This window comes from Mauremys reevesii, linkage group 2 (genome assembly GCF_016161935.1).
Source record: "Mauremys reevesii isolate NIE-2019 linkage group 2, ASM1616193v1, whole genome shotgun sequence".
Lineage (NCBI taxonomy): Eukaryota > Metazoa > Chordata > Testudines > Geoemydidae > Mauremys > Mauremys reevesii.
Genome location: NC_052624.1, coordinates 80,901,160 through 80,928,183, shown reverse-complemented (window position 1 = coordinate 80,928,183; position 27,024 = coordinate 80,901,160). Strand labels below are relative to the sequence as shown.

The following is a 27,024-nucleotide window of genomic DNA, read 5'->3' as shown; positions in this document are numbered from 1 at the left end:
TGTGCTCACTCAGTCAACAACATGCAGGGACACACCCAGCTAAGTTGCATGAATGCTCTGTAAGACACTAATGAATTATACAGTGAGAGGCCCCAGCCAATTTCCCCAGACTTGCACCCCAGAAATGTACTGTTTTATACAGCTCAAGACCTCCTCTTGAACAGCGCAAGCTCATCAATTAGTTCACCACTTCGTCAAAGGAAAGTGGACATGCACCAGCCTTTGTGACATGGGGCTAGGTAACCCCCATTTGGCACATGCCCTCTCTGAGGAGTCTCTGGGACAGTGGATTCTTATTGATGGGTCATCAACACATGTCTGGTTGGTCCTGATGTAAATCTGTCATGTCGGTTGTTCTTTATTGTCACTGAAAAGCTAATTGTGGGTGTTTCCCACTTACCACATATTTCAGTAACAAACACATAGCAATACTTCACAGAATATCAGGGTTGGAAGGGACCTCAGGAGGTCATCTAGTCCAACCCCCTGCTCCAAGCAGGACCAATCCCCAGACAGATTTTTTGCCCCAGATCCCAAAATGGCCCCCTCAAGGATTGAGCTCACAACCCTGGGTTTAGCAGGCCAATGCTCAAACCACTGAGCTATCCCTCTCCCCCATTATCAAAAATAATAATATAAAGTGAACACTGTGCAGTTTGTATTCTGTGTTGTAATTGAAATCAATATTGAAAATGTAGAAAAACATCCAAAATATTTAATAAATTTCAATTGGTATTCTATTGTTATAAATACAATTAATCACAATTTTTTTTTTAGTTAATAGTGTGAGTTAACTGAGATTAATTGACAGCCCTAGAATTTACTATTTTAAAGGGGCATTGTCAGCCAAAATAATGCTTTGGTCTGAAATTGTTGTACTAGCTGTTGTTTCAAGTAATTTCTAAAATGAGTAACCCTGAAAGAAATTGGAGAACCATAATGTATTTCACTTGGTTTACTTTGTACATTTATCAGTTCTTTGCACATTGTCTGTTCCTCTGTTTCTACTATATAGTGAGTTAGTTTCTTTTATTTGTGGGGATCTTTCACATGCCGTCAGGGAACAGAAAAACAGCTTTTTAAATCACAAAATTTGGCAGTGGAACCTTATAGAAGCTTTTAACAGCTTTAAATTCATATTTTGAAATTGACTAGATTCTAAATTGAGCCTCTCCCTTTAAACAAAGAAAGTAGTTTGATTCAGTGGGTTACTTCATAAGAAATTAGGATGCAAAGCACAGAAATTTTCATATTAATAAGTGAGATTCTTAGCACTGTTGGTGTCATATTTTAATTATTGTGATCTTTACATGCATTTGCAGACTGCCTTACGTCAGTGACTGCAGTGAACTTACTTACCAAACACGAGGTTCCTATAGTCATCTCTGCAAAATCAGCTTTTGAGAACTATATTGATACTAAAATAGGTAAGTGACATTTAAAAATACAAGAGCAACATTGAAGTTTTTCAGTTACCATTTTGGAACACCAGAACTGCTGCTGTAAACCTTTGAAGATAATGGCTGTCTTAGGGCCTTTAGAGGCAATATTCTTCCTAATTAAGGGAAAGGAAAGGTAGCTACGCAGAATTTGTTACAGGTCTGAATACAAAGAGACAGGGTAATATATTGTAATGAAAGAGAAAAATATTATAAAAAATTAATAAAATTAAAAGCTGACTGTAGTGAGACCCCAAGCTTGAAGACCTCCACATTTTCTCTTAAGAATTATAATACAAGACATGTGAATATGAGTGTCTCTTTCTCACACATACCAGAACAGAACAGCATCAATGCTTGATGTAAAAAATACTTGCCAAAGTTCAAACTCATAGCAGTATAGTTTTGCTATGCCTGCCATACAATAGAACCCCCCAAACAAGATAACTTAAAAATTGCCTTACTTCAATAAATGTATCAAACTATCAATCCAAATTTGGCTTTATCTAGTTGTATTCGTTTTGATATCAATAAAATAATACAGAATGTATAATAATTGTGTTTGATCATGGTCAGTGATCTCAAAGCTGGGAACCTGAATGTACCATCCCCAGGGCTCTTAGCTCTGTCTTGCCTTGCTACCTCTCCTAGACTCTCTTCTGCTTCTTTCTTTGCACCTTGCTGCTTTTACGTCCTGGGGAGGATTAGCCTATGTATGCTACCCTACAGGGCAGGACCAGGCTGGGTGGCAAATGTGGAATATTAGCCCAAATGTGCAGCTTTCTGGAAAACGGGCCACTTCAGAGTTCTGATTGAACAAAAAATCAATAATAAAATACAGAGTTCCTCTTGGTGGGTTCTTGTTAAATCAGTTTTAAAGTTCATTATGTTCTTATAAGTTGCTGAATTTTCTTAGAAATTCTTTATTAACAGTTATTAGAAAAAATGGATTGAATAAATCAAGTGATGTGACTAGCCTACTAGCTGTGATATTATGAGTTTCACAGCATGGGTTGGAACTCGTTAGCCCAGTCATATAATAGACTATAATTATGCCCAGTTTAGAATCAGTAAAATGTAGGTGAGTGATGTGAATTGTTGAAGTGAGAGATTTTTTTAGGTTGTTTTTACCTTCATCTTATTCATCTTATTTTCCTTCACAAAAAAAATTTTTAGATGGTCTTAAAAAGTGTAAAAGCTTAATACATGTTAGGAAGATGCATCTGAACAAGTGTGGGGGAGGACATTGAGGAGGGAAGACAGAAGGGAACAAAACAAAGTGTGTTTTGAATCTTTTCAATTTCTTTTAGAGTTTTAAAAAACAAACAAAAAAACCTAACTCAGCTTAGTCCAAAAAAGTGTTTTTTAAAATTTTAAAGATTCTATGTATTGTCTTTCTCCTGTGTTTTCTCTGTCTTTCTCACTGAGTCAATCAATGCCTTCCTTTTGGGCATCCCCCTCTCAGCCTTTGCAAAGCCAGCCAGAGTTACAAAGCCTTGTAACTTTTTAAAGGTATTCATCTTCTTCAAGATGTTAAACAAACTTGGCTGTTTTATTAGGAGGAGTCCAGATTTTCAAGAGTATCCAAATTTGCATGTTCAGAATTTTAGCACATGCTTGTTTGTGTATGTATTGAGTTGCTTTGTATACACAAATTGCTTCAAACAGACATTTTTAAATGAATGGGTTATCTTGACATTTACTTTAGATAAAGAAATTTAGATAAAGAAATTTAGTTGGGTTTGGTCCTGCTTTGAGCAGGGGGTTGGACTAGATGACCTCCTGAGGTCCCTTCCAACCCTGAGATTCTATGATTCTATGAAAGTCAAGCTCCAGGCTGTTAATCTGGAACTTTTGATAAGAACTAAATTCAATCAAAAATATTTTTAAAATATTGTATGAGTATAGATAGGATATTTTACTGCATCTTTATTAGTTTGGGGGTGGTATACCATCAGTATTAATATGACTTCCATGTGTCATATTCTTTATTGACTCCTAGTGAAGATTTGATATAACACAGTTCCATTCAACATTTTTGTCATGTACTTCCGCTTTAATCTCCAAGGAATAAATAACTAATACACCATTGCATTTTTGGGAGCCAAAGAATATCAAAACAATTTCTGGAATAGGAGAGGCCAAATAATTGAGTTTCCCTAATATTACTTTTCATTACAAGCCTTTATTTTGTTCACTGGCACCTACTTTGGTCTTATGTATGCTGGATACCTCCCAGATCTTCCCAGGAAATGCTGGATGCCAACTGTTGAGTTTTAATAGAGGACAGTGGCATCATCATCTTCTCTAAAGAAAAATAGACTAAAATGTGGGAGCTGCTTTCCTCTATTTGTACAGCATATGGTAAAACCACCTGTGGTAGATTGCAGGGGGTTCTTTGACTTAGTAAGCTACCGATATACCATGCTTTAATAGGGGTTTAAGAATGGCAATAGAGAGCTTCTGCTGTGGAGTTTCATAGTGATTCCACATTTTGGTTTCTTTTTGGTTTGTTCTTTTGTTTTGCATTAGCTATCTGCTTATGTATTTCCATATATCGACACAGTTGAAATATTTAACATAATGGGTAGCAGGGGTGGCTCTAGGAATTGCGCCGCTCCAAGCAGGGCGGCACGCCGTGGGGGGCACTCTGGCGGTCGCCGGACCCGCGGCTCCGGTGGACCTCCCGCAGACGTGCCTGCGGAGGGTCTGCTGGTCCCGCAGCTCCGGTGGACCTCCCGCAGGTATGCCGCCCCAAGCACGCGCTTGGCACGCTGGGGTCTGGAGCCGGCCCTGATGGGTAGTTCCATGGCAGAGTAAGGGTGTATGTGATTTTTTAATTCAAGTTTGTATTGCGATAATTCTAAGGTGGCTGCATTTTTTAAATCATTTTTTGAGAGTCTCTAGATCTGTAATATCAACAGTTGTTTCCAAGAATAGGAAGGAAAAAAGTTAACCTGACATTTGGGTTGGTCAATATATCTGCTGTTCTGGCTGATGGAGGCCAACCTAGTAATACAGACTTATTTAAAAAATAGAACAAATGACCCCCCAAAATGAAAGCAAACTAACGTAGAAGGATATACATCACCATGTTATATAGTATGTCAAACAACATATAATTAATATTTGAATATAAATATGTATAATAAAAATGGGGATTTCTTAGCTAACCACCAGAATGCAGTCCTTGTAGGTGAAACACAGCAGCTGTTGAACAGATTGCAGCTGTCAGGCAGTAACATTGTGAACAAGGGTTATTTTAAAATAATACATCACTTTTTGATATTGGTAAGTTGCAGCAATAAAAAGAATTCTGTGTGGGTTAGAAAAGACTTGTATTCAAAATGTGTGAATGTCCCAGGTAATAAGGCATAGTGGGAAAAGGTGTCATCGGTGGCCTTAAATATTCTGACGGAATGGGTTATTCTGGCAGCAGTAAGAAATGCTTTCTCTAGCTTTATTCTGAATGGAAGGTTGAGATTACTTTGAATTAGAATTACTGGAGATGACTTTGTGATAGCAAAGGATGAAATTTTAAAAAGAAGGGGCAGCAGTGTTGAAGGACATTGTCAAGTTAAGTCATTTTCTTTTTTTAAAAACCTTACCTTTGTTTTTAATAACACCTTCAGTTATTTTAAAACAACTTACTATGTATTTATGCTATTTGCTTAGCTTTTGCATTTCTCTCAATTTGGTAAATGAAAACAGATTAGTCAATTTCAGACCCAATCACTTTCAGGTTCTCCTGAGCTAGCACAGTAATAATGATTTTTGGGTTGTAAACACTATAAGAGAATGTTTTGTTTATAACGGTTGTCACTGAAATTTCACAAGCTTGTTTTTATCAATTTTGTGAAATTTTGGCAACATTTTACTTGCCAATGTCTTTTTAAAGCCATTGGAAAGAAGTAAGTACCAATAGATGAAAATATTTTCCTCAAAAAAATTATGAGGAGCAGCCATGTTAGCCAATTATGGAACTGACTTTTTTCCCCTTCCATGGCTAGGAATTCCTAGTACTAATCCAGAAGATGCTGCTGTTGCTCAGAATCTGGGTCTCTCTTTCTCTGAAGTCATTGAAACGCTACCAGATGGTTTAGAGACCCTCGTCAACTCTGGAGAGGTTAGTGCACTTGTACTGCATTTCTTTCTAAAGTACAGTGATAGTGCATACTAAAACCCACTACCTGGAAAATGCCAAATATTTTGTTTTCAAGGCTTAGTTGTCAAAATTTTACATACCTGAAAGAACAAAAATGCTATAATAGTGTAAATTTTACAATAGAGAAGGAATATTAAATTCCATCATGAAAATGGTGTGATGTTTTTTCCCGTTTTTCATTTACACATTTGTTCTTCTTTCAGGTGAAATGTTAATATATTAGTCCCCTTGGTTGTATTCACTGGAAATGTTATTACAGGTCATTTGATAGCTTCATGGCTGTGTAAGGATGTAACCCTAAACTAACACTGAAGAGCTCTTGAGAGTCTGCATGTATTAATCTGAGGAAGGGGGGATTGTTGTTCAATAGGAGACAGGTTTTGTGTCTGTCTAACCTGGGAGGGATATTGAACGTTTAAAATATATGAAGAAGTGAAGTATAAAACCACCAAGAATGAATATGTGAGGGAAGGTCTGATTTACCACCCATACTCTTGCAATATCTATCTTGAAGTTCTAATATACTGGATGCATTGCAGTAAGGAGAAGCCACCTTAACTGCAGATATCTGGCCAACAGAGGCCAGGAGTGCTGAACAGGCCCTTCCTCAGCAATGACCCATTCAGCCCATCAAGGGAGTGACCTTGATAGGCTTTCAAGGGTGACCAGAAGGTTCGTGATTGACATGTGGAAGACTGGAAGGTGGATGGCTGTAAACCAGAAAAAAAATGGGGAACCTCAAAAATGCTTGGAACCTCTGTCCCATCAGAGTTTGAGTGTTGGGTTTCTGTACTATGCATATAAAAAACAACATAATGGGGCTACTACAACATTGTCAATAGTAGCATATATTAATTGTCTGTCTTTCTTTTTATCAGTTCACAGGCATGACTAGGCAGGAAGCTTTAAAAGCCCTAACTCAGCAGGCCAAAAATAAAGGAGTAGGTGGAGACCTAACAAGTGACAAGTTAAGAGATTGGTTAATATCTCGACAGCGGTACTGGGGAACACCTATTCCCATAATCCACTGCCAGACCTGTGGCACAGTCCCTGTGCCTTATGAGGACTTACCTGTGAAGTTGCCCAATATAACCACCTTTACAGGAAAGGGAGCCTCCCCTCTAGAAACTGTCCCAGAGTGGATGAACTGTTCATGTCCAAGGTGAGCAAATAATATATACTGTCCACTTGCTATAATTCTTCTTGCCATAATATGGCCTCTTACTGTTTCTTAATAGAAGCTCTTTTTCTTAATAAATACCTAGTGGAGGAAAAGCTCAGTGTTTTTAAGTTAGAGGAAAGAAAATGAGAAAAATAAAATAGTTTTTCCTCCTTCTTTCTTCACTTCTTTATAGTACTGCTTACGTCATCTGTTGCAAGATTTGTTTTCTCTTTCAACAGCAGAGTTAAAGCAAAGGTTGTAGGGTATATTGAGTTGTTTCATTTGCTTTTTTAAGGAAACTAACATATTGATCAATTAATTAATAAGTCCAACAACAGAGATAATATGGTGCTACTGCAGTAGAATCTTTTGTTAAGGTTTACATGCCTGGTGCATTTTACATGGCAGCAAATAATTCAGGTTGAAGGAGTTAATAGGTGTATGATTCAGATTTTGATCATACAGTTTGTTTCCCAGCTCTTTAAGAAGAAGCATGTAGTTCAGATTTAGAAAGATATGCATTCATTAGAGAAAACAAGATGTCTCCAGAGCTGGTTGAGTGTTGGGTACATTGGAGTTTGTGCTCACCTTCTGCAGGTGGAGGGAAGAGAACCCGAGGAATCCCTGATAGAAACCCTTTCCTTTCCAGGCATATAGTAAAACCCCGCTGTCAGCAGCGCTGGCCCAGCGAGCAGGGCATTGTCAGGCTGCCATGCAGGAGAACCAGGGACATAAAGTGACCTTAAGGCTCTCACGCTTCATAACACAGAAACTGTAAATCTGTTACTTTGGAAGGTTAGAGTATTAGCGTGATTCTCATTTGTAATTAGGTGGCTTATACAGGGCAGTTCTGTGACTCACTGGAAACATGTTTGACTTGTTGATAATATACATTTTAAGTAAAGGAAAGACATACATATGCATATTTCTGCAAAGAAAATGTCATTTCAGGTAGTCTTTTTTAAACACTGCACAGTAACTTGTTAAGGAATATGGATATTTCAAGGCAGTCTGACTAAATGAATTGTAATATTGAAGTAATGCTCTCAGCAATGTCTTTGTTGCCTGCACTCCAGGCTTCCCACTGATATAAATGTTGAAATGCCTTTGTTGTGAAGAGGGAACATTAGTTCTGATCTCCTCTAGACTATATACTCCATCTACATGCAGTATTTAATAGCTGGGATTAGATGGATTAACAGGATGAATAGAGATGGGAAGCTGAGGTGACTCTGGTTGTGGACATACAGATGTGGAGTTTTGAAGCTGTAACCAGTCATGTGTGGAAGGATGTGCATAATGACTTCACAGTAGTTAAGAATTATTCAGTGAATAGGCAAATGTCTGCCGTCTGCATGGCTAGCTGTAGGCTATCAGTAGCTGGAGTATAGTGGCTTGCATGATATCACTATGTTAAGAACATAAGGCCAAACTGGGTCAGACCAATGGTCCATCTAGCCCAATATCCTGTCTTCTGATAGCCAAATGCTTCAGAGGAATGAATAGAACAGGTATCAGAGGGGTAGCCATGTTAGTCTGGATCTGTAAAAGCAGCAAAGAGTCCTGTGGCACCTTATAGACTAACAGACGTATTGGAGCATGAGCTTTCGTGGGATCCGACGAAGTGGGTATTCTATAAGGTGCCACAGGACTCTTTGCTGAATAGAAGAGGGTAACTTACCAAATGATCCATCTCCTGTCATCCAGTCCCAGCTTCTGGCCATCAGAGGTTTAGAGACACCCAGAGCATGGGGTTGTGTCCCTGACCATCTTGGCCAATAACCATTGGGTGACCTGTCCTGCATGAATTTACCTAGTTAATGAGCCATAGCCAACTAGGGTGCAGGGAATTGCATAACTGCTATGTAAAGTATCCCAGAAGTTGATAGGCTGAGACAATTCTGTTATAGTATAATACAATATTTATTTATTTTGTAATAAACATATTATTCTAGTCTCTGGGCACATGTACAGTATTTAATATAATTGACTCTTTAAACTAAAAAGTCAACTAGAAACAAGATGCCTCCACTGCAGTTATCAAGCTACAAGTAAAAGCTTGTTAAAAGAGATGGGCCTTGCACAGAGATCAGACTGGAGAGAAAATAAGTGGTGGTACTTCCCTAAGCTATGCCTGCAACCCAAGCTCACCTACTCATGTTGCCAGAATGAGGCACCATTCAGGGTGAATTATGCAGATATTAATGTAATTGCCTCTCTCCTGTCTTATTTGTTTTGCTCAGTTAAAAAAGTGTTGACACTGAATTATCATTGGTTTCAGAATTAGCATCCTATTGAGATGAATGTTTCAGACTGTTTACAAATTCAAGCAGACGTGACTGTATCAACTCACATTTGGTTCACATTTTGAAGGTTAACTCCACAATTGTAAAGGCTAGAGACTTTTTTTAATGGAAGTTTAGATTCTGGAGCATGAGATAACAGTTATCAAGTGAAAATTCTGGACTGCTAACCTGACATCACCACAGCAGTCCAACCCCCTGCCTTGCACCATGCATTTCACGGTAGCAAACTTGGTTTAAGTCATCTGAGAAAGGAAAGGAAAGGCTTTCTACTAATCACACTCAGACATAAGTCCTCTGACACTTACCACTAAATACATGCATCTCACATGCCTCAGATGACCGGAAATTCTATAGCAAATACGCAGAGAGAGGGGTGGTGTCTTAGGTAGTCAGGACCCAAGTCACATAAAGGTCTTATAGACCAAAGACTCACCACACCCAGCAGTGACTAGGAAGCCAATGTTGCTGTTGAAGAGCTTGTTTAATATGCTCTCTGTGGTTTACACTATCAAGCAGGCAGTCTCATGCTGTGCTAGCTGAAGCTTCCAAGCACAGTAACAGGTTAGCGTTACAATTTTGTAAGTGTTAAACAGCCAGTTGACATTCTTTGTGTTATATATAGTGCACACAGGTTTGCAGCAGGTTGCAAAATTTAATTTGTATTATAAATTTATCCTTATTTTAGCAGATACATACTTAAATACTGAGCAGTTGCAATAAATGCAAACCTAGTTTTAAAAAAGTTTCCTCCTGCTGTTTGTTTCCATGACCAAATTATTTCTATTCATGGGGGAAGGAAAAACTATTCCAGCTTTTAACGTCTCATTTTGAATCTGTTTTAGTCTGTACCTTCAATATAATACCTAGCAAATATTGATTTGTTCTAGCAGTAATCATGAATTAAAATATTAGTATGACTGGGAAAGATTTGATCCTTCTCAATGAAAACTGGAATTAAACTAAATTTGTCTTTCCTGCAAATAAGTGGAATCCCAACTAATCAGGAAAAACAAACCATTTTATAAAACCAGAACCAGTGAAATGCAACCTACCATACTCTTTCTACTGGAAGTGGTCATAAATGATTTATCTGATAGTACCAGAAGAATGTACTGGTTTTTGAGTATCTTTCTATCCTTCTATTTAATGGCAAAATACTTTTTCCTTTCTCTTGGACTTTCATAGCATTTGTTCTATATCTTCAAGATGTGAAAAAAATCAGCATGTGATGTATTTTTTTTTCATCTAGGAGTGCTGAAAATGTTTCTATTCCCCAGGTGCAAAGGAACAGCAAAGAGGGAAACCGACACCATGGATACATTTGTTGATTCATCTTGGTATTACCTGAGATACACTGATCCTCATAACTCTGATAGGTAAGGCATCCAGGCAGCTTGCAGGCAGGACCATGATCATATGGGTGTTCATGTAACCTGGAAAAAACAAGCAGCCAGATACTCTGGTAGTTCATCCTGCTGCACCCAGCAGACAGTAGGGAGGCTGTCTGGGCACCCCTTTATGAGTTCCTGATTCTCTGCATGCTGACTGGCCGTACTCAAATTAGAGTAGCCTTGGGAACTGTTCTGAACTATGGAATAAGGCTATCAGCTCCTAATGGGACATGAAAGGGCTGAGACTACACACGCAGCTGGTGATCCACAGGTTTTACTCCTTAAGCTGATTACTTCCTCTCCAGCAGTAGACTGGCTTGGCTACACTGGAGAGTTGCAGTGCTGGTGGTGGCTTTACAGCACTGCAACTCACTCACCGTCCACACTTGCAAGGCACATACAGCGCTGTATCTCCCTGGCTACAGCGCTGGCTGTACTCCACGTCTGCCTGGGGAATAACGACTGCAGCGCTGGTATGCCAGTGTAAACAGTGGTTAATCTTACTACGCTGTAACTGACCTCCGGAATTTTCCCATAATGCTTTTAACTAAATAACTCTTTGTTTTGTTATGATGCCTCTCTTTGTTTTGTTGTGAATTCGGGGCTCCTGGAGCTGCTTATCTAAAAAACAGCTACTGTTTGCTGTGAATGAGGCAGGCAGGGGGATGAATGTCCACAGCCTAGTGTTTGCTTGAGGAGAGAAACAGCATGGCGGGGGTGGGAGGGGGGAGTCTGTCGGAGCAGCTGCTTATCTAGTCTGCAAGCTATTTGCATTTAAGAGTGAATGAGGAGTCGGGGAAGTGGTCAGAATTTGCAAGGCAGGGAGCATGAACGAGGAGGTGAGAGGAGCCGAGGGTTGCACTGATATCACCTTGGGCAAACTTAAAAGAAAGGAAGGGATCGGAACTTACAAGACAGGGAACTGACACACAGTGTCAGCTCCAAAAATCCACTCTCTCTCTCTCCCCCACGCTCCCTGTCACACTCCACCCCACCCCCCTCTTTTGAAAAGCATGTTGCAGCCACTTGAACGCTGGGATAGCTGCCCATAATGCACCACTCCCAACACCACTGCAAATGCTGCAAATGTGGCCACACTGCAGCGCTGGTAGCTGTCAGTGTGGCCACACTCCAGCGCTTTCCCTACACAGCTGTACGAAGACAGCTGTAACTCCCAGCGCTGCACACCTGCAAGTGTCAGGTGCTTTTCTGTCAACTAAGGCAGAAACAGCCAGTGTAACTTCTGTAATGTGGACGAAGCGTTTAATTTTCTCTTTGTTGTTACTGGTGTGCTTACATTCTGCCACTATCTAAGAATATAGCTAACCGGCTTCTTCTGGGATTTATAGCAACGCATTCAGCTGGCAAGAGCTGATGGAGAAAGAAAGAATTGAGAAATCAAGCAATTTCCCCCAGAGACTGAAATTAAGAAAACCTCCAATCTAGGCTAGCCAGAGTCATGCTAATTTAGGTCCAGAGCTAAAATAAAGCATCATCATAGTGGCCTATTGCCATGTTACTACTTCAGTTAAATACAGTATTACAAAAGGAAACTCTAGATATGCTGTGCATTAGTGACTATAAAATAGGGCAGTGTGAGAGATAGACAAAGTTATTTATCTGTTTACTTACTCCATCTTCTATCGTACTAGCAAAGCTGATTGTGTCCTGGAGGTTCTGTCAAACCCAGCATTAAAGCAGGCTGCGCAAAGACTATACACTGCCCAGATTAGATTGCTGTCTGCAGTTGCTGGACAGCCAGCTTATGATTACTGCCTTTTGAATATTTTATGAGCTGTTCTGTAGGCAAAAGGCTAGCCATAAACTAGATAAGAAGTATCACTGTTTGGGTTACTAAGTCTTCACACAGATATATATAGGAAGTGTCTGATAGAATGGCTTCAGTGTGTCCAGCGAACTGTAGTATGTGATGATCCTATGATAGGCAAACCCTGCTGTTGGGATCTGTCTTGTTTTACATGCCAAGGTTTCTGATTTAGAATCTGACCTCCATGGGGTGGGGGAAGAGAGACATTTTGTTGAAAATTGTTGCCTACTTTAACAAAAATAAAAAGGATCCTGGTCACTGGGTCTTTTTTTAAGACAAACTCAATCATTAAAACTATTTACATGTTTGTTTTGGTTATCTGCTTTTTATCTGACATGAGATACTAAGACAGCCACTTGCTTCTCTTGGTGGGGGAGGAAAAGGAGTTGATGAAGAGTTTTGATTATAAAGACTTGGGGATATGGAGAGGATTCCATTTATTGGTCCTAGTTGTCTTTCTGCTACAGGTGGTGCTTGTGCCCTGAGCACAGTCTGGGTGTGCATTGATATACCATTAAGTAACATCTTTGGAATAAATTAATTAAATTATAGAAATAATATATTTTAAATAGAACCGGACCCAGAACAACATTCTGAACAGGGTTCATAGCTCAAACTAAGGCCTTGACTACACATGAACTTTTACTGGTTTAGTTAAACCAGTGCAAACCCCTGTGTAGACACACTCATTTCTCTTTAGCTTAAACGTGTTCTTAATGTACATGAATTAAATCGAAATAAGCATGATTTATACTGAAATAAGAGTGCCCACATAGCATTTTGCACAGGTTTAACTAAATCAGTTAAAATCATACCTTTAGGCCAGGTCTATGCTATACAAAGTTTTATCAGCATAGCTGTGTAAGTCAGAGGTGTGAAAAAAACATACCACCCTAGCCAATGTAGCTATGATGTGACAAAAAACCCAGTGTAGATGCAGCTGTGCCAACAGTAGAGTGTTTCTGTCAGCAGAGCTAGTATCATTCCTGGAGGTGGTGTTACTATGCCAACGGAAAACTTCCTTCTGTTGGCATCTGCTGCATCTACACCAGGGGGCTAGGCTGATATAACTGTACACCCAACACATTTGTAGTTTAGATAAGGCCTTAGTTAAACAACATATAGAGAAGCCCTTATTTTTATGGGTCAAACACCAAATCTGGACACAGTGAACTTAAGAAAAGCTCAGATCTGCATTTTAAAACTTTGGGTTTGTGACTAGTTACATTATAGACATGTGAAGTCCTGATCCAGGGTTTTATTCCAGGCTCATTTCTAATTAAGGAAGCATAACTAATGTATAACAAAATAAAATCACAGTTCTGATACAAGCTGAGGTAGTCCAATAGGTACATTTGCTAAAGAGTGGGGCTATAAAACATGCCTTGAAGAGACATAGTTACTTGAAGTGGTGTAAACCAAAACAGTATCTTCAAAGTTTCAGTTTACGATGCCCCAAATGAATATTCGGAATATGCTTTTTAAACACTATAATAAATGTCATGCTGCCCTCTAATGGTGGCAACACAAACCTTCAATTTTAAATCAATAAATGAAATCATTCCAATATTTTTAAAATTAGTTTATTGTTATATATTTTGGAGAATAATATATAGCCATATATATACATTTTATATATTTTCCCCACAAAATATCAATTTGTAACCACAAAAGGCTAGAACAGATAACCACAACCCAGTTATGAAAGTTCCATAGAAATCGAGCACATATTTCCATAGCATTTTTTTAGTTTTTAGGTGGTACATGTGAACTGATAGTCATACATCTAAGATATTATATGCAAATTATATTCTAGTGGATCTTTCTCTATAGCTTTTAAAAATTCTCACACGGATTTTTGTAATTTAACCAAGTCAAATACTGTTTTTTAAAAATAAGAAATTAAGCCATTAGCAAAATTAATAGAATGTAGTTTAAGATGCACATGCAGCTCACTGTGAACATTTATTTCCAGTCAAGTCTTATTGGAGATGTTCCAGTAAAGCTGTTTTTTCCTTTTGCTTTATACTTAATGTATGCTTTCTGTTACTTTGTGTTTTAGGCCTTTTAATAAAGCCTTGGCTGACTACTGGATGCCTGTGGATTTGTACATTGGGGGAAAGGAGCATGCAGTTATGCATTTATACTATGCTAGATTCTTGAGCCATTTTTGCTATGATCAAAAGATGACCAAACACAAGTAAGTATTATTAGATTTCTATGAAAAATAATTCAAGCATCAGTCTCAGACTGCATCTGACATCCACAGGCATCAATGAAATTTTATAAAGGTAGAAGAAGCAGAGGTACCAATATTATTTTCAATAGTATATTTTACATTTCATTCTCTGAGCCTGAATTTTCTTCCTCTTCAAGTTTAGCTAAGTGATCAGCTTCTTACAGTCTGTATTGCATTTGTTGTTTGTGTACATATATGTCTCATGAATATTTACTGGCTCAGGGCACTAGTAGTAAAATTTTGTTTTAGGCCCTCATCCTGCAGAGAATTAAACTCATTTAACTTTATGCACTGTGAGTAGAGCTATTAATTTGACCATGCTTAACTTTATGCACTGTGAGTAGTCTCATTAATTTCAATGTAACTATTCATTGTGGAGAGTTAAGCACTTGCATAAGTCTTTGCAAGATTGGGGCTAAAGGTATAAATAATTCCTGATAACGTAGTATTCTGCCTAAATCCTTTGGAAATGTTTTTTTAAAAAATCAAAGCAACTATTTTTACATGATAATACAATTTAAAATTGCTTCCTTTAACCAGCAGATGGAGTCATCCCAACGTTGTTCCTAGGGTGAAACCCTTTTGAGCAACGGGAGAAATTCAGTACTGATTTGCATTTGTTTCTAAGCACTGCCTTCTCCCCCAGATCCTTTCACAGGCTGAGCATTTCTGATTTTGGGCATTTCTCCATCCTTCTGCAGTCTCCCACTTAAATCAAATATGTTTCCTTTTTTTCTTTTTCCCCGTATATGGTAAAGTATTTTGTACTGCATCTTTGAGCCTCTCTCCATGTAAACAGAAATTGGAAATGCACATTCCTACATTTAACTTTTATCAACATGGCATCTGACCTGAACTAACTCTCTGTTATGAAAAGACAAGCGTTTCTTGAAAAATTACCTGCAGTTGGGACAGTTACCCAGGTTTTGTTGTTCTGATTATTTAGTTAACGTTCCCATATTTGGTAAAATATGGTAGTTATTTAAATGTCTGTTTTAAATTCAAGAGAAAGGCATAAGTATTGGGGAAGAAAATTAATTGTTTTATTTTTCACCTTTTTGTAATTTTTTTTAACTGTTTTAATTAATGGTCGGGAAGGGCTTGCTCTCCTGAAATAAGGAGCAAACACTCAGTTTATGAACTCTCATCTTATGATTACCTTGGAAAACAATTATTTTAGGATTGGATCACTTCTTTTTTAAGATGTTCTCTTGTTCTTATGATGGCAGAATCCAGTTGCAGCTTTTGCAGCTTTAAGTGCCTTTAATTTATTGTAGGCAATTAAGCAATTGAGTTTGTCAGGTAGGTTATGAAATACCATTTGGAAAGTGCTCATAAAGACACTCAAAGTGTTACTCTGTTAAATTAGGTAGTTGTCAACACCATGGTTAATAGTAGGGATTATGTAACTAACATTTAGAAGTTTCTAAGTTTACCCTTATCCCACATCTGCCTACTGTGGGATTCTTGTACCTTCCTCTGAGTTGACGAGTGCTGGCGACTGCCAGAAATAGGACACTGGACTCTGATCCACTATTGGAACTCCTGTGTTCCTGTGCTGTGGGAGGCCCTAGGTTTGTAAAAGAGAAGGCATTTGTTCAAACATGAATATTTGAGTGACAGAAAGACAGATGCAGAAAGTGACTGGTCAGCTTGCTTTTTTCATAAATATTTTTCTCCCCCATTAAAGTTTCTCTTTAAAATATCCTTTGATTTTCCAGGTGACAGCTATTTCAGTTGTCAGTGTGACATTCTTCTTTCATTAAATAATTGTCTAATTGAGTTCAGCCTCTAAAGCTTACTGTAAAATGTGCTTTTGACAGCTATTTTCAACAGACAGGTTTCCTTTTCCTTTCATCCTCAGGGAGCCTTTTTATAAACTCTTGGTTCAAGGTCTTATCAAGAGTCAGACATATAAACTAACAACAACAAGCCAATATCTGAAGAGAGAGGAAATTGATCTAACTGGTAAGAGACCATATGGGACAACCAGCACAGGTGCATCCAGAAAAGTCAAGGGCTAGTTCAGTGAAAAAGGATGTACAAGTCATAGTGCATGGAAAATTCATCAGTGAGGAGTGAATTCTTGTAATCATTAAACCGGAGATTGACTTTTGTGTGTGTTCTGAACTCATATGCTTAATGCTGAATCCACATACAGAGAAAATACGACTCCAATTGCCTGTAACCATTACCAAACACAGTATTTCAGCTATATTTGTTTTTACTTAAGCCTGGTCTATGTCCAAAAATGACTAAAAGTGAGTATCTTATGGAGGCCATTCATTAGCCCATGTGAAAGGAGTTGGTGCTCTCAATTCCATTCCTAGTAGACTGATGTCCACATTACAAAACCATTAGCACAGTCAACACCATTGTTGGCAATCTGAACGGATAGGATCTAGATAGAATGGGCATAGAATGAACTTCTCTCCAATGCTTACATGCGATCCTTGCAGAGCAGTTTAACAAAACATATGTTTGCTACTGGCTGTGCTTGTACCTTGTATAAAAAACAGAGTTTGTGTGCAGTAGGGAAATCTGCACTGGTGTAGCTCTACACCAGTACAAACTCCCCATGTAGATGGATCAATTGTAAAGCAGTGCTTGCACTGATGTGATTTACCCTAGCTGAAACCTGCAGACTTGTTGTCTATAAACATCCAAAGATGGAATCAAGGTAAAATTTGCTCCAGTGCAAGTGGCATATTACACCAGTACAGCACATCTACACAGGAGGTTTGCATTGAGATAGCTACACTAATGCAAAAATCCTAATGCAATAGATTTAGCTTCCACAAGCGCTGGATTTAGCTTTACAAAATGGAAGAAAGACATTTTCTCCCCTGTGTGATGGAAACATTATAATGTTACTTCAGTAAAGTTATGAAAGTAAAAATGTTTTTTGTCTTACTCTCATAATTGGTTTTTTCTCTTTCAGTTATATGAGGCTATCAGAGAAGTGATTAGAAATAACCTAGCATTAAGTTCTGCTGCTCCAGATGTTTGTAGAACCAAATTAGTTATTATTGTATATGTTCTATATATTTAGGGACTGAACCAGTTCACATAAAAACCAAAGAGAAGCTGCAGGTTACATGGGAAAAAATGAGTAAATCCAAGCATAACGGGATAGATCCTGAGGAATTAGTAGAGCAGTATGGCATAGACACTATGCGACTGTACATCCTGTTTGCCGCCCCTCCAGAACAAGACATCTTGTGGGATGCAAAAAGTAAGTCAAGTTGTTTTGATTCTTTCCGCCTCTTGGTTTATTTCTGTTTGAAATACAGTTTGTTGTTTAGGATTTGGAGAATTGAATGTGAACAGCTGATGTAATGAGAAGATTACACTGGCTGTCTTTCTAAAACGGGACCTTTGTTGGGATAAAATATACTTTTGTTAGTTATGTATGTATTTAACATTAATAATAGGAACATAGGTGGACCTCTGGTCTCATATGCTGGGTCACATTCCTCTCTCTGAGAGTGACCAGTACCAGATGCTTCAGAGGACATTGCAGTCTTCCCTTGGTTAGTGGTTGGCTTAAGTCCTAAAGCATGGGGGTTTATATTACTTCTCAAAAATATTATTCTACCTCATATAATTATAGATGTTCTCAATATCTATAGAGATGTCTAATCCTTTTCTGAATCCTGGTAAGCTATTGGCTTCGATATCTGGTAGCAGTAAGTTCCACAAGTTAATCATGCCATGTTTTGAAAAAGTATTTCTTTTAATCATCTTTACATATGCTGCCTTCAGTTTCACTAATTGTTCTTCTGTTATGGGAACAGGTAAATAGGACCATCTGATTGACCTTTCTAGGAGTCATTAATTTCTGTTAATGGGTTGTTCAGAATTTCACATATAATAAAAAATTAGATTAGGTCATTCTGTTCCAGGCTTCATATTGAAAAGAATATTTTACGTTGGGAAGGTTTCTACAGAACTGAAGAATCTTTTGTGTAAAGGGTGTTCCAACATGAGGCTACTGCAGGATCTGAAGCAATATTAAGGATGATGTTCCTATGTTAAAAGAATTTTGGAGTGGTTCTGTAATTTCTTCAGTAGTAATGATAGCCTCTGCCTCAGGCTTTTTATCAGAGGCTAGAAATAAGTGTTTAGATGTATGCACTTGCTGTAGTGCCATCTTGGCTGAGAAGAATCTTAAGTTTTTGCTCCTTGATAGTCTACTCAGGAAGATATAGGAAGTAGTGCAGCATAACTAGATAGGAAACTTTACATACAACTCTCTAAGACCTTGCATGGTCCCTTAGTTTAGCATAAGCTGTTAGCATATATTCTATCTGTTCAACCTTGTATTTAGCTGTGTCACTCTGAGTACCTTTCCTAGACCTGAGGAAGAGCTTTGTGTAGCTCAAAAGCTTGTCTCTCACTAGCAGAAGTTGGTCTAATAAAAGATATTACCTCACCCATTTTGTGTCTCTGATATCCTCTGACAGACACGGCTGCAACACCACTGCATACATACATCTCTGTAAGGCTGTTGAAAGCAAGGGTCTGCATACTAGAATATTAGTCTTAGGCAGAAAAAAGCCTGCAGACATTTTCCATTATTATGAAGACATCCTGTACACTGTGGGAAATGGAAGCAGAGAGAAAAAAAAACTAAGCAACCTTTTATAAGTCTTTTCCTTCTGTTTTAGCTTATTTGAACTATGATCTTTGTAGTTCATGAAAATAGTGATGCCACAGAACTAGGCTAATGTCCACTTTGTAAATTGAGAAAATTATCTTTAAGAAGCTAATTTTGCAAGACAGTGTTATTTAGGCTACAGACTTGTTTAGGAAGCACCTCTTTCCCTTACAAACCTCTTAAAAGCTAAGATCAGGTGTGTGTAAAAAATAGCTCCTTTGGTAATAATTTCTTTATAAATGGTGAGAGGGTGCAGAGCCCCAGTCTCTGAATCTCTCTTCTTACCAATGACTTAGAAAGCAGCTATTTTAAGATTAGATCACCTCCTCCTTTTTAATACAGTCTCTCTTGTTTTCATGATGGGAGAATCCATTTGGAGCTTTAAGCTGCTTTAATTTATCATAGACAGTTATGGAACACAGCTTGTCAAACGGGCTCTGAATGCCATTTGAAAGATGCTGATAAAGACACATTGTATGCTGTTGAGTTACATAATTGATGAAACTAGGGTAAATAATGGATCCTACAAACACACAAAACATGTACAAGTGTCTGTCTAGTTTCATCCCTTAAATGTGACTTGCTTATGGGGCTCTGCCTTTTCTAAATGAACACGCAGCCCCAATGCCATCTTAATTTTAATTTCTGTTTTATGTCTGTCTTGCTTCATAATAGTCGGTGTGCAAAGGAAAATGCATGCATTTTAAAGCAACTTTCTTGTCACACAGGACTTCAATAAAACATCTAACTACATTGTTTTGAAAAATAAATGTTTTTAAATGATTTGTTCTACCTCTTTGTTCTTTGTTTGATCAACATCATCTTATAGTGCAGCTATACCAACTACAGTTCAGGTTGGTCTGTATCATTACCATTTTTATTCACTATGTACCAAACTACCACATTTCTAACAACAAACTTTTGGGGGTGGAGTTGATAACATTTTTTATGTTAGATTCCTATTACAATCCTTTCCTGAAAGCACAAGACTGAGAGTCAGTAGGTTCTATTCCTGCCTCTCGTGGATTCTCCTGCCCTTGCTAACATTTAGTAGTGCCTTACTCTGTGAGTAATCTTATTGAAATCAGGCTCTAAGTGAGTCATCCAGTTGTTGTTGGGTTTTTTTTTTTGAAAATGAGAATAATGAAACTTTATCCCCTTTTTGTAGGTGCTATGCAATCCTTGGATAAAAGGTGTTATTTTGCAAAGTATTATTACAGTTTGGTGGTTATATTATATACACATTCTTTTATAAGTACAGGCACAGATATCTTATACAATGCTAGGAGAAAAGCATTTTGCCACTCAGACAAATCTCTAGTCAAATACAGAGTAGTGTAAAGAAAGATGTCTTTTGAGAGTCACCTCTTGTTGAGGGACTATTGGAAAAACAGTAAAGAAACAGTTAACAAATTTTCAAAAAGAAAATGGGAAGGAAAGATAATGAAAACAGTTTAATAAGTCTTCTGTAAACACTGGCTAAGGCCTGTCTTCTCCTTACAGTAACAAAATGTACATTCATCCTGAAGGAGCCACACTGGTAAACATAGCATTGGCTTATTTTTGGCAAAAAACTGTGCAATATTATGTAATAACACTGGGTCAGATACTTGGTTTCATTAAAGCTGCTTTACACTTTTCCAATAATGTAAAACAGCCTTAAATCTATTGTAACCAGCCATTTGGGGATCACCTCAGGATAGGGAATCCCCAGGTGGTGCAGCAGCTCTTATGCCACCCACTCATCCCTCGCCACTTCCCTCCTTCTTCCCCCCCTCCACTGCTCTCAAGTATAGATGTGTGGCCTGAGCACTGTTGTACTCAAACAGTCCCCAGTTAGAGGAGCAGCCTCAGAGGCTGAGACAACTTAAGAGTCTGGACTGGTGACCTCAAGGATTAGAGAGGACATAAAGATGGCTTATAGCCACCCTTTGCATTCCCTGCTCCCCAAGCTGAGCTGGGTGCTAAATAGATGATCCCAAGTAATCAGGCCCTTCGTCTTTCATTACCATGGCAGCCACTATATATTGATATGTCAGTATATATACATGTGTATATATGTAATTTCTGACATCAATATAGAGCAAAGTTTAAAAGGAAAATCTCCATTCAGGAGTTTGTCCCATCTTTCTTGCAGATGAAAGCATATAAAAAAAGACTGTTTTCCTGAGTAGTTGACAGGTCATCTGTGGTTATTCTTACATTAGCTTAATAGTGGATTGTATTATACAGTTAGGAAAATACACTGAAATACTACTTAGAAAATATTCTTGATTTCCAATAGTGTTCATTTGTCTTCATTAAAGCAACCTAACAATTTTTAAAATGTATTTTCAATTACACTGAGGTTTTTCTTGCAACATGTAATTTCCCCTTCAATGTTCAGTGGTATGGAACTCTGTGGTACAATTTTCTGTTTCTTTTTGATGTGTTGGCTTCATTCATTACAACTCAAGTCTTCCTCTTTCTGAAATCTGTCATTAAACTCAGCTGATGCTGTCCCTGGTGTACGAAGATGGCAGTCACGCCTTTGGTCCCTAGTAACCAAACTTATAGAAGCCAGGACTTCCAGCACTGTGCCCAATCCTCAGCTGTTGAACAAGAAGGAGAAGGCTGAAGCCAAAAAGATCTGGGAGCAGAAGAACCTTGTGGTCTCTGAGGTTAAAAGGAACTCTTAACTATTTTGAAAATGACTAGATAGATAGCTAGTGTTGTTATATCATGCACCAGCAGTATGCCTTACTTCTTGTGTTATCGGATCAAAAAGTTTGTCTTCAGATTATTCCATCATAAACTATTTTAATTGGGAAACTTTCTCTGCGTAAGCCGGGGGAGAGTGGGAGTCCATAATTACAAGTGACTTCACTTACCTGAAACCACATGGGGCATTATTCTTCTGTAGATAATTGAGGTCTGAATAAGCACGGTTTTTCATAATTTAATTTATTACAGGAATATCACCTCCGCAGATTGCATATGGTGTGCATATATATATGTGTGTGTGTGTGTATATATATATATATATATATATATATAAAAATATCACAATATACAATATCTCACACACACACACACACACACACACATATATGTGTGATATTGTTTTGAGAAAAAGGTAATACTTAGTCCTGTCACAAGTGCAGGGGACTGGACTAGATGACATTTCGAGGTCCCTTCCAGTTCTATGATTCTATGTGTATGCACATTGCAATTTGCAGCTGATTGTTAAGGTTTTTTTTTCTAAAAAGCAAAACGCTCAGTATATGGAAATTGTAAGTAACTAATGAAAGTGAACATTTTTTGTATAACTAGGTAACAAGTTACTTCACAAAAGATTACTCGTTTAATGCTGCAATCTCTCGGCTGATGGGCCTCACTAACGTACTCTCTGTAAGTATGACATCTAAAAGAGCTTATGCAACAACCTCTTTTTCAATCTCTGAACATACAACTGTACAGCCAAAATAGAAGCATCTTGGGGCCTTTGTCTATCTTATACCATATTTTAAATATTTACTACCATTATTACAACTATTACTTTTATGGCCCCATAAACTTGCATCATACATCAATTCAAATGAAGTGCACACTAGTATAAGGTGTATTATATATTGCCATGAATAGCGTAAAGAGGAATCTGACTAACATTAAAGCTTTTTAACTAAGTGGGTTATTTAATTTTAATATCTTCCATTCCATTTGTGGACCTATGCAGAGATACATACACACATACATAGAAAGGATCCAAACCACCTGATAGTTTTGTTGTTTACATCTGTGTCCAGTAATTTCAAAGGAAGCCCCTTTGAGTTCTTTATTCAGTTTTGTTTTAAATTAGAAGTTAGTCTTTTTAAAGAAATTAGTTACTATAATCATTCCAATAAATAAAAAAGAAATATTGTTACTACTGATGGGCAAAATCACAAATCCCTTGCATTCCTCTGAGATCACTTTCAGCACTAGAGCTTTTTGACGTTAAGAAAGCCTGGAAATTCTCTTTTTTTATAAAATAACTTTAATTTGGCACTCCTAGTTTGGACCATCATACTGCAGATCAGCCAAGTGGTGATAGGTCAAATATAATAACTGTTGCCTTTATTATTGTGCTATACTTGATTGAGGAATTAATTCTGTTTAATTTTACAGTGACCTAAATTAGAGGTCAAATTAAACATTGATATTTTTCATCTTTCATTGCAATTAATTGTAATTAGACTTTAACTTGTGATTCTAAGGAAGTTGTTGGTTAAATTACAACACTTAACACAAGTCCCCCTAAGACATATGCAAATACTGTATTGAAATAGCAAAAATCCTAGAGACTACAGAGTTCATGGGGTTGAAAATGTGAGGTTTTTTCTCCAGATCAGAGATTCATATCACTTCAGACAAACATCCAAATACTTGAACGCAGCTCTAAATTCTGTGGTCAAGAAATAAGGGTGGGTATCTTTCAAGCACAAGTTTCCTTGTAACATTTTAGTACTTCCTCTTTCAATCCCAGCTGGAACCAGGAAGTGTGGAGATATGTGAAAATTAAAATTTGAGAAAAAAAAACGACGTACTAAACTTAGTCAAGCCTTAGACAAAGATGAAGAATTAAATATACATAGAAACTGAACTATCCTCATCATTGGAGATGGTTCCTCCAGCTCAGAGTGGAAGCATGCTGGCAGGGCAGAATAGGGGAAAGCTTGCATAGCTTCCACCTATGTTCTACCTTTTCTAGAGATAAATTATAAACAGGGGAATTCAGTTTCATATGCTGTCGGTCCGGCACCTTTCACAAGAACTTATAAAGAACTGTTACAAAAACAACAAAGACTTGAACCACAAAAGATTTTCCTATGTTTTTTACTCACATGTTTTTTTAGATCTCTTTAACTCTATACCAACTTTATCTAGATCAGACCAGGATCCTATTCTAATGAGCCCTATCTCAGTAAACCACATGCCATGCTTACATTCCTGGTGTGGCTTAATATTCTGACATTTTTTTTTTTTTTTAATGAATTGTGAATGTATTGGGCACTGCACTTCTGGAGGTGTGTGGGAAAACACCTTCCAGTACCCAGAATACTCTTCAAGGCCCCAATCCTACAAAGGCTTCCATATGAGCAGACCCCCTACGCCCACAGGGTCCAGTCACACTGATCTTTCTTCAGGGTCCAAGTTTGTAGCCTTTTTATAAGAGTGCTGGTGCCTGAGCTCTGTGTAAGGGTCCTCTGTGCACAGCTCTTTCCAGTGGTGCACTTTGGAAGCAAGAATTTGGAATGGTTTCCATTTTCATCCTCCATGCCTTTTTTAAGCTTCTCATTCATTGTAAAATGGGACTTTTTCTGGACTTAGGCATTGATTTATGTTTTTATTATTTCGTTCTCTCCATTACAAACTGCCTTTTTATAGGAATATTTATACTTACAATTCCTGTTTCTTTTTCTTCCCCTTTTCCATAGCAAGCCTCTCAACCTCTCATTCTCCACAGTGCAGAATTTGAAGATGCTTTGGCTACTCTTTGTATTATGGTCGCACCTATGGCCCCACACATAGCCTCAGAGCTATGGAAAGGTATTTGCATAAAATGCTTTTTATTACTCCTGCAGAAAAAATAAGGTTGGGGAAATAATTTCCAAGGAAGTTACATAATAATAACAAGATGAGTTTGCAAGAAGCATCTTAAAAACAATGTACCTCCTAGGCACTTAATAGCCCACAGATCAAGACCTGTCCTCTCCTCAGTCAGTCACCATAACCCCCAAACATACAACTTTCCCACCCCAGGGAGTCAGGTTTAGTAATGTCCTCATGCCTGTCATTCCCTGTCATCCATATAATTCCTACACTAACCTGAGTCTTACAGATTGATCACTCTGCACTTTCAGCTTTCATGATTTATATATATGGTCACGTTGTAGTTTTTCTGTGGGGGTGATGTGATGGGTGAGGAAAAGGTTACGTTTCTTTGGGTGAGAGGAAAAAGGATCTGCCACACCCAGAAGGGCTTGTACAGGCTGTCATGGAGGGAAAAGCTGACAGCTGGGCCTGGGGAAGGAAACAGACCTTTTAAAAGAAGGGTTTGTACCATAGGAGTGGTCCCTACTCTCTGTGATGAGTTTGAGCTAAGAGGACTCCTGTCTACAGGGCTATGTGTCAAGCAGCATGAAGGGTTGTGGATTCATAGTACTACTGTTGTAGCATTCCCTGGACAACTAGGGACATGATGATGTGAGTTAACTCCTTTAGGGGACTTGAGATAAAACCTTGCTTAAGACTTACATCAGCTGCGTAGGGTACGTCTACACTATCCGCTGGATTGGCAGGTAGCGATCGATCTATCGGGGATCAATTTATTGCGTGTAGTGTAGATGAGATAAATCAATCCCCAATCGCTCTCCCGTTGACTGCTGAACTCCAGCTCGGCAAGAGGCGGAAGCAAAGTCAACAGGGGAGCGGCGGCTGTTGATCCCGCGCTGTGAGGACATGAAGTAAGTGATTCTAAGTCAATCTAAGATACGTCGACTTCAGCTACGCTATTATAGCTGAAGATGCGTATCTTAGATCAATCCTCCCACCCACCAGTGTAGACCAGGCCCTAATATCTAAACCCCTAAGTTGGCCAAACTTTACAACCCTGCTAGGGTTGCCATCAGTAGGGTGAGGAATGTACATACCAGAATTCAGAAGTCAGCAGCAATCATGTTAATGATTTGTTGATAGAAATGCCAAGATATATGTGAGAAAATGGGAATATATTCCCTTTTAAAGTTGGTCATGATGGACTGTGTTACCTTGGGCATTGCATTTTATGAAGCAACATTCAGAAGCAAAGATCTTCATGCTGTAGTTGTTTGACTCAGCAGAGCTACTACAATAGATCCTCAAGAGTTAAGAACAGGAATGGAGGTTGCTCATAACTCTGAAATGTTCATAACTCTGAACAAAACGTTAGGGTTGTTCTTTCAAAAGTTTACAACTGAACATTGACTTAATACAGTTTTGAAACTTTGCTATGCAGAAAAAAAATGCTGCTTTTAACCATCTTAATTTAAATGAAACAAGAACAGAAACTATTTCCTTACCTTGTCAAACCTTTTTTTTAAACTCTCTCTATATATTTTTAGTAGTTTACATTTAACACACTATTGTGCTGTATTCGCTTCTTTTTTTTTTTTTTTTTTTGGTCTCTGTTGCTGCTTGATTATGTACTTCCGGTTTCAAATGAGGTGTGTGGTTGACTGGTCAGTCTGTAACTCTGGTGTTCACAGCTCAGAGGTGCTACTGTAAATAGCTTATTTTTCAGAGCCACGTATAGCATTGGAATACTAACGGCTAGAGAAAAGGATTCTTGAGGAGAAATATTAATTTTAGTTGATGGTTTACAGGTAACAGATATTGGAATATTTGTTTATGTGGAAGTTTTCTCTTGCCTGTAAACCATCAACCAAAATTCATTTTTCTCTTTGTTTGCACAGAAATTACTATAATTGCCACAATCTGATCTTCCAACTGCTTGGAGTTTTTATTACATCTGCATACAGTGCCCCTAGCATAATGGGGGCGGGAACACTAACTGAGGCCTTTAGGCACTGCTGAAATACAAATAATATTAATGAATAGAGAATTATGAAATATGTTTGGTAAAATGACAAAAACTACCAACATGTCTTGGCTCAGATCTCTCTCTGGTCTAACATAGGACCTGAGCCTGCAAAATACGGAATGCCCTTAGTTCTCATTTAAAGTCTTTGGGAGTTGTGGATGCTCAGCATTTTTCAGGATCTGGCCTATATGTGATATGAGAATACAGAGCAAGAACACTAATTAATGGACTTGT

The 27,024-nt window shown here is 38.1% G+C and overlaps 1 protein-coding gene across 1 annotated transcript in view; it reads left to right on the top strand.

Moving 5' to 3' along the window:
- Positions 1 to 27,024, top strand: part of LARS2 (leucyl-tRNA synthetase 2, mitochondrial) — a 127,429-nt gene that overhangs the window by 77,766 nt on the left and 22,639 nt on the right. Inside the window, exons 10-19 of the mRNA XM_039523461.1 lie at positions 1,323 to 1,427; positions 5,450 to 5,565; positions 6,483 to 6,766; positions 10,350 to 10,448; positions 14,354 to 14,491; positions 16,395 to 16,498; positions 17,583 to 17,765; positions 21,681 to 21,850; positions 22,503 to 22,580; positions 24,647 to 24,758. Of these exons, the coding sequence (XP_039379395.1) occupies positions 1,323 to 1,427; positions 5,450 to 5,565; positions 6,483 to 6,766; positions 10,350 to 10,448; positions 14,354 to 14,491; positions 16,395 to 16,498; positions 17,583 to 17,765; positions 21,681 to 21,850; positions 22,503 to 22,580; positions 24,647 to 24,758 (1,389 nt within the window). The remainder of the gene's footprint in view (positions 1 to 1,322; positions 1,428 to 5,449; positions 5,566 to 6,482; positions 6,767 to 10,349; positions 10,449 to 14,353; positions 14,492 to 16,394; positions 16,499 to 17,582; positions 17,766 to 21,680; positions 21,851 to 22,502; positions 22,581 to 24,646; positions 24,759 to 27,024) is intronic.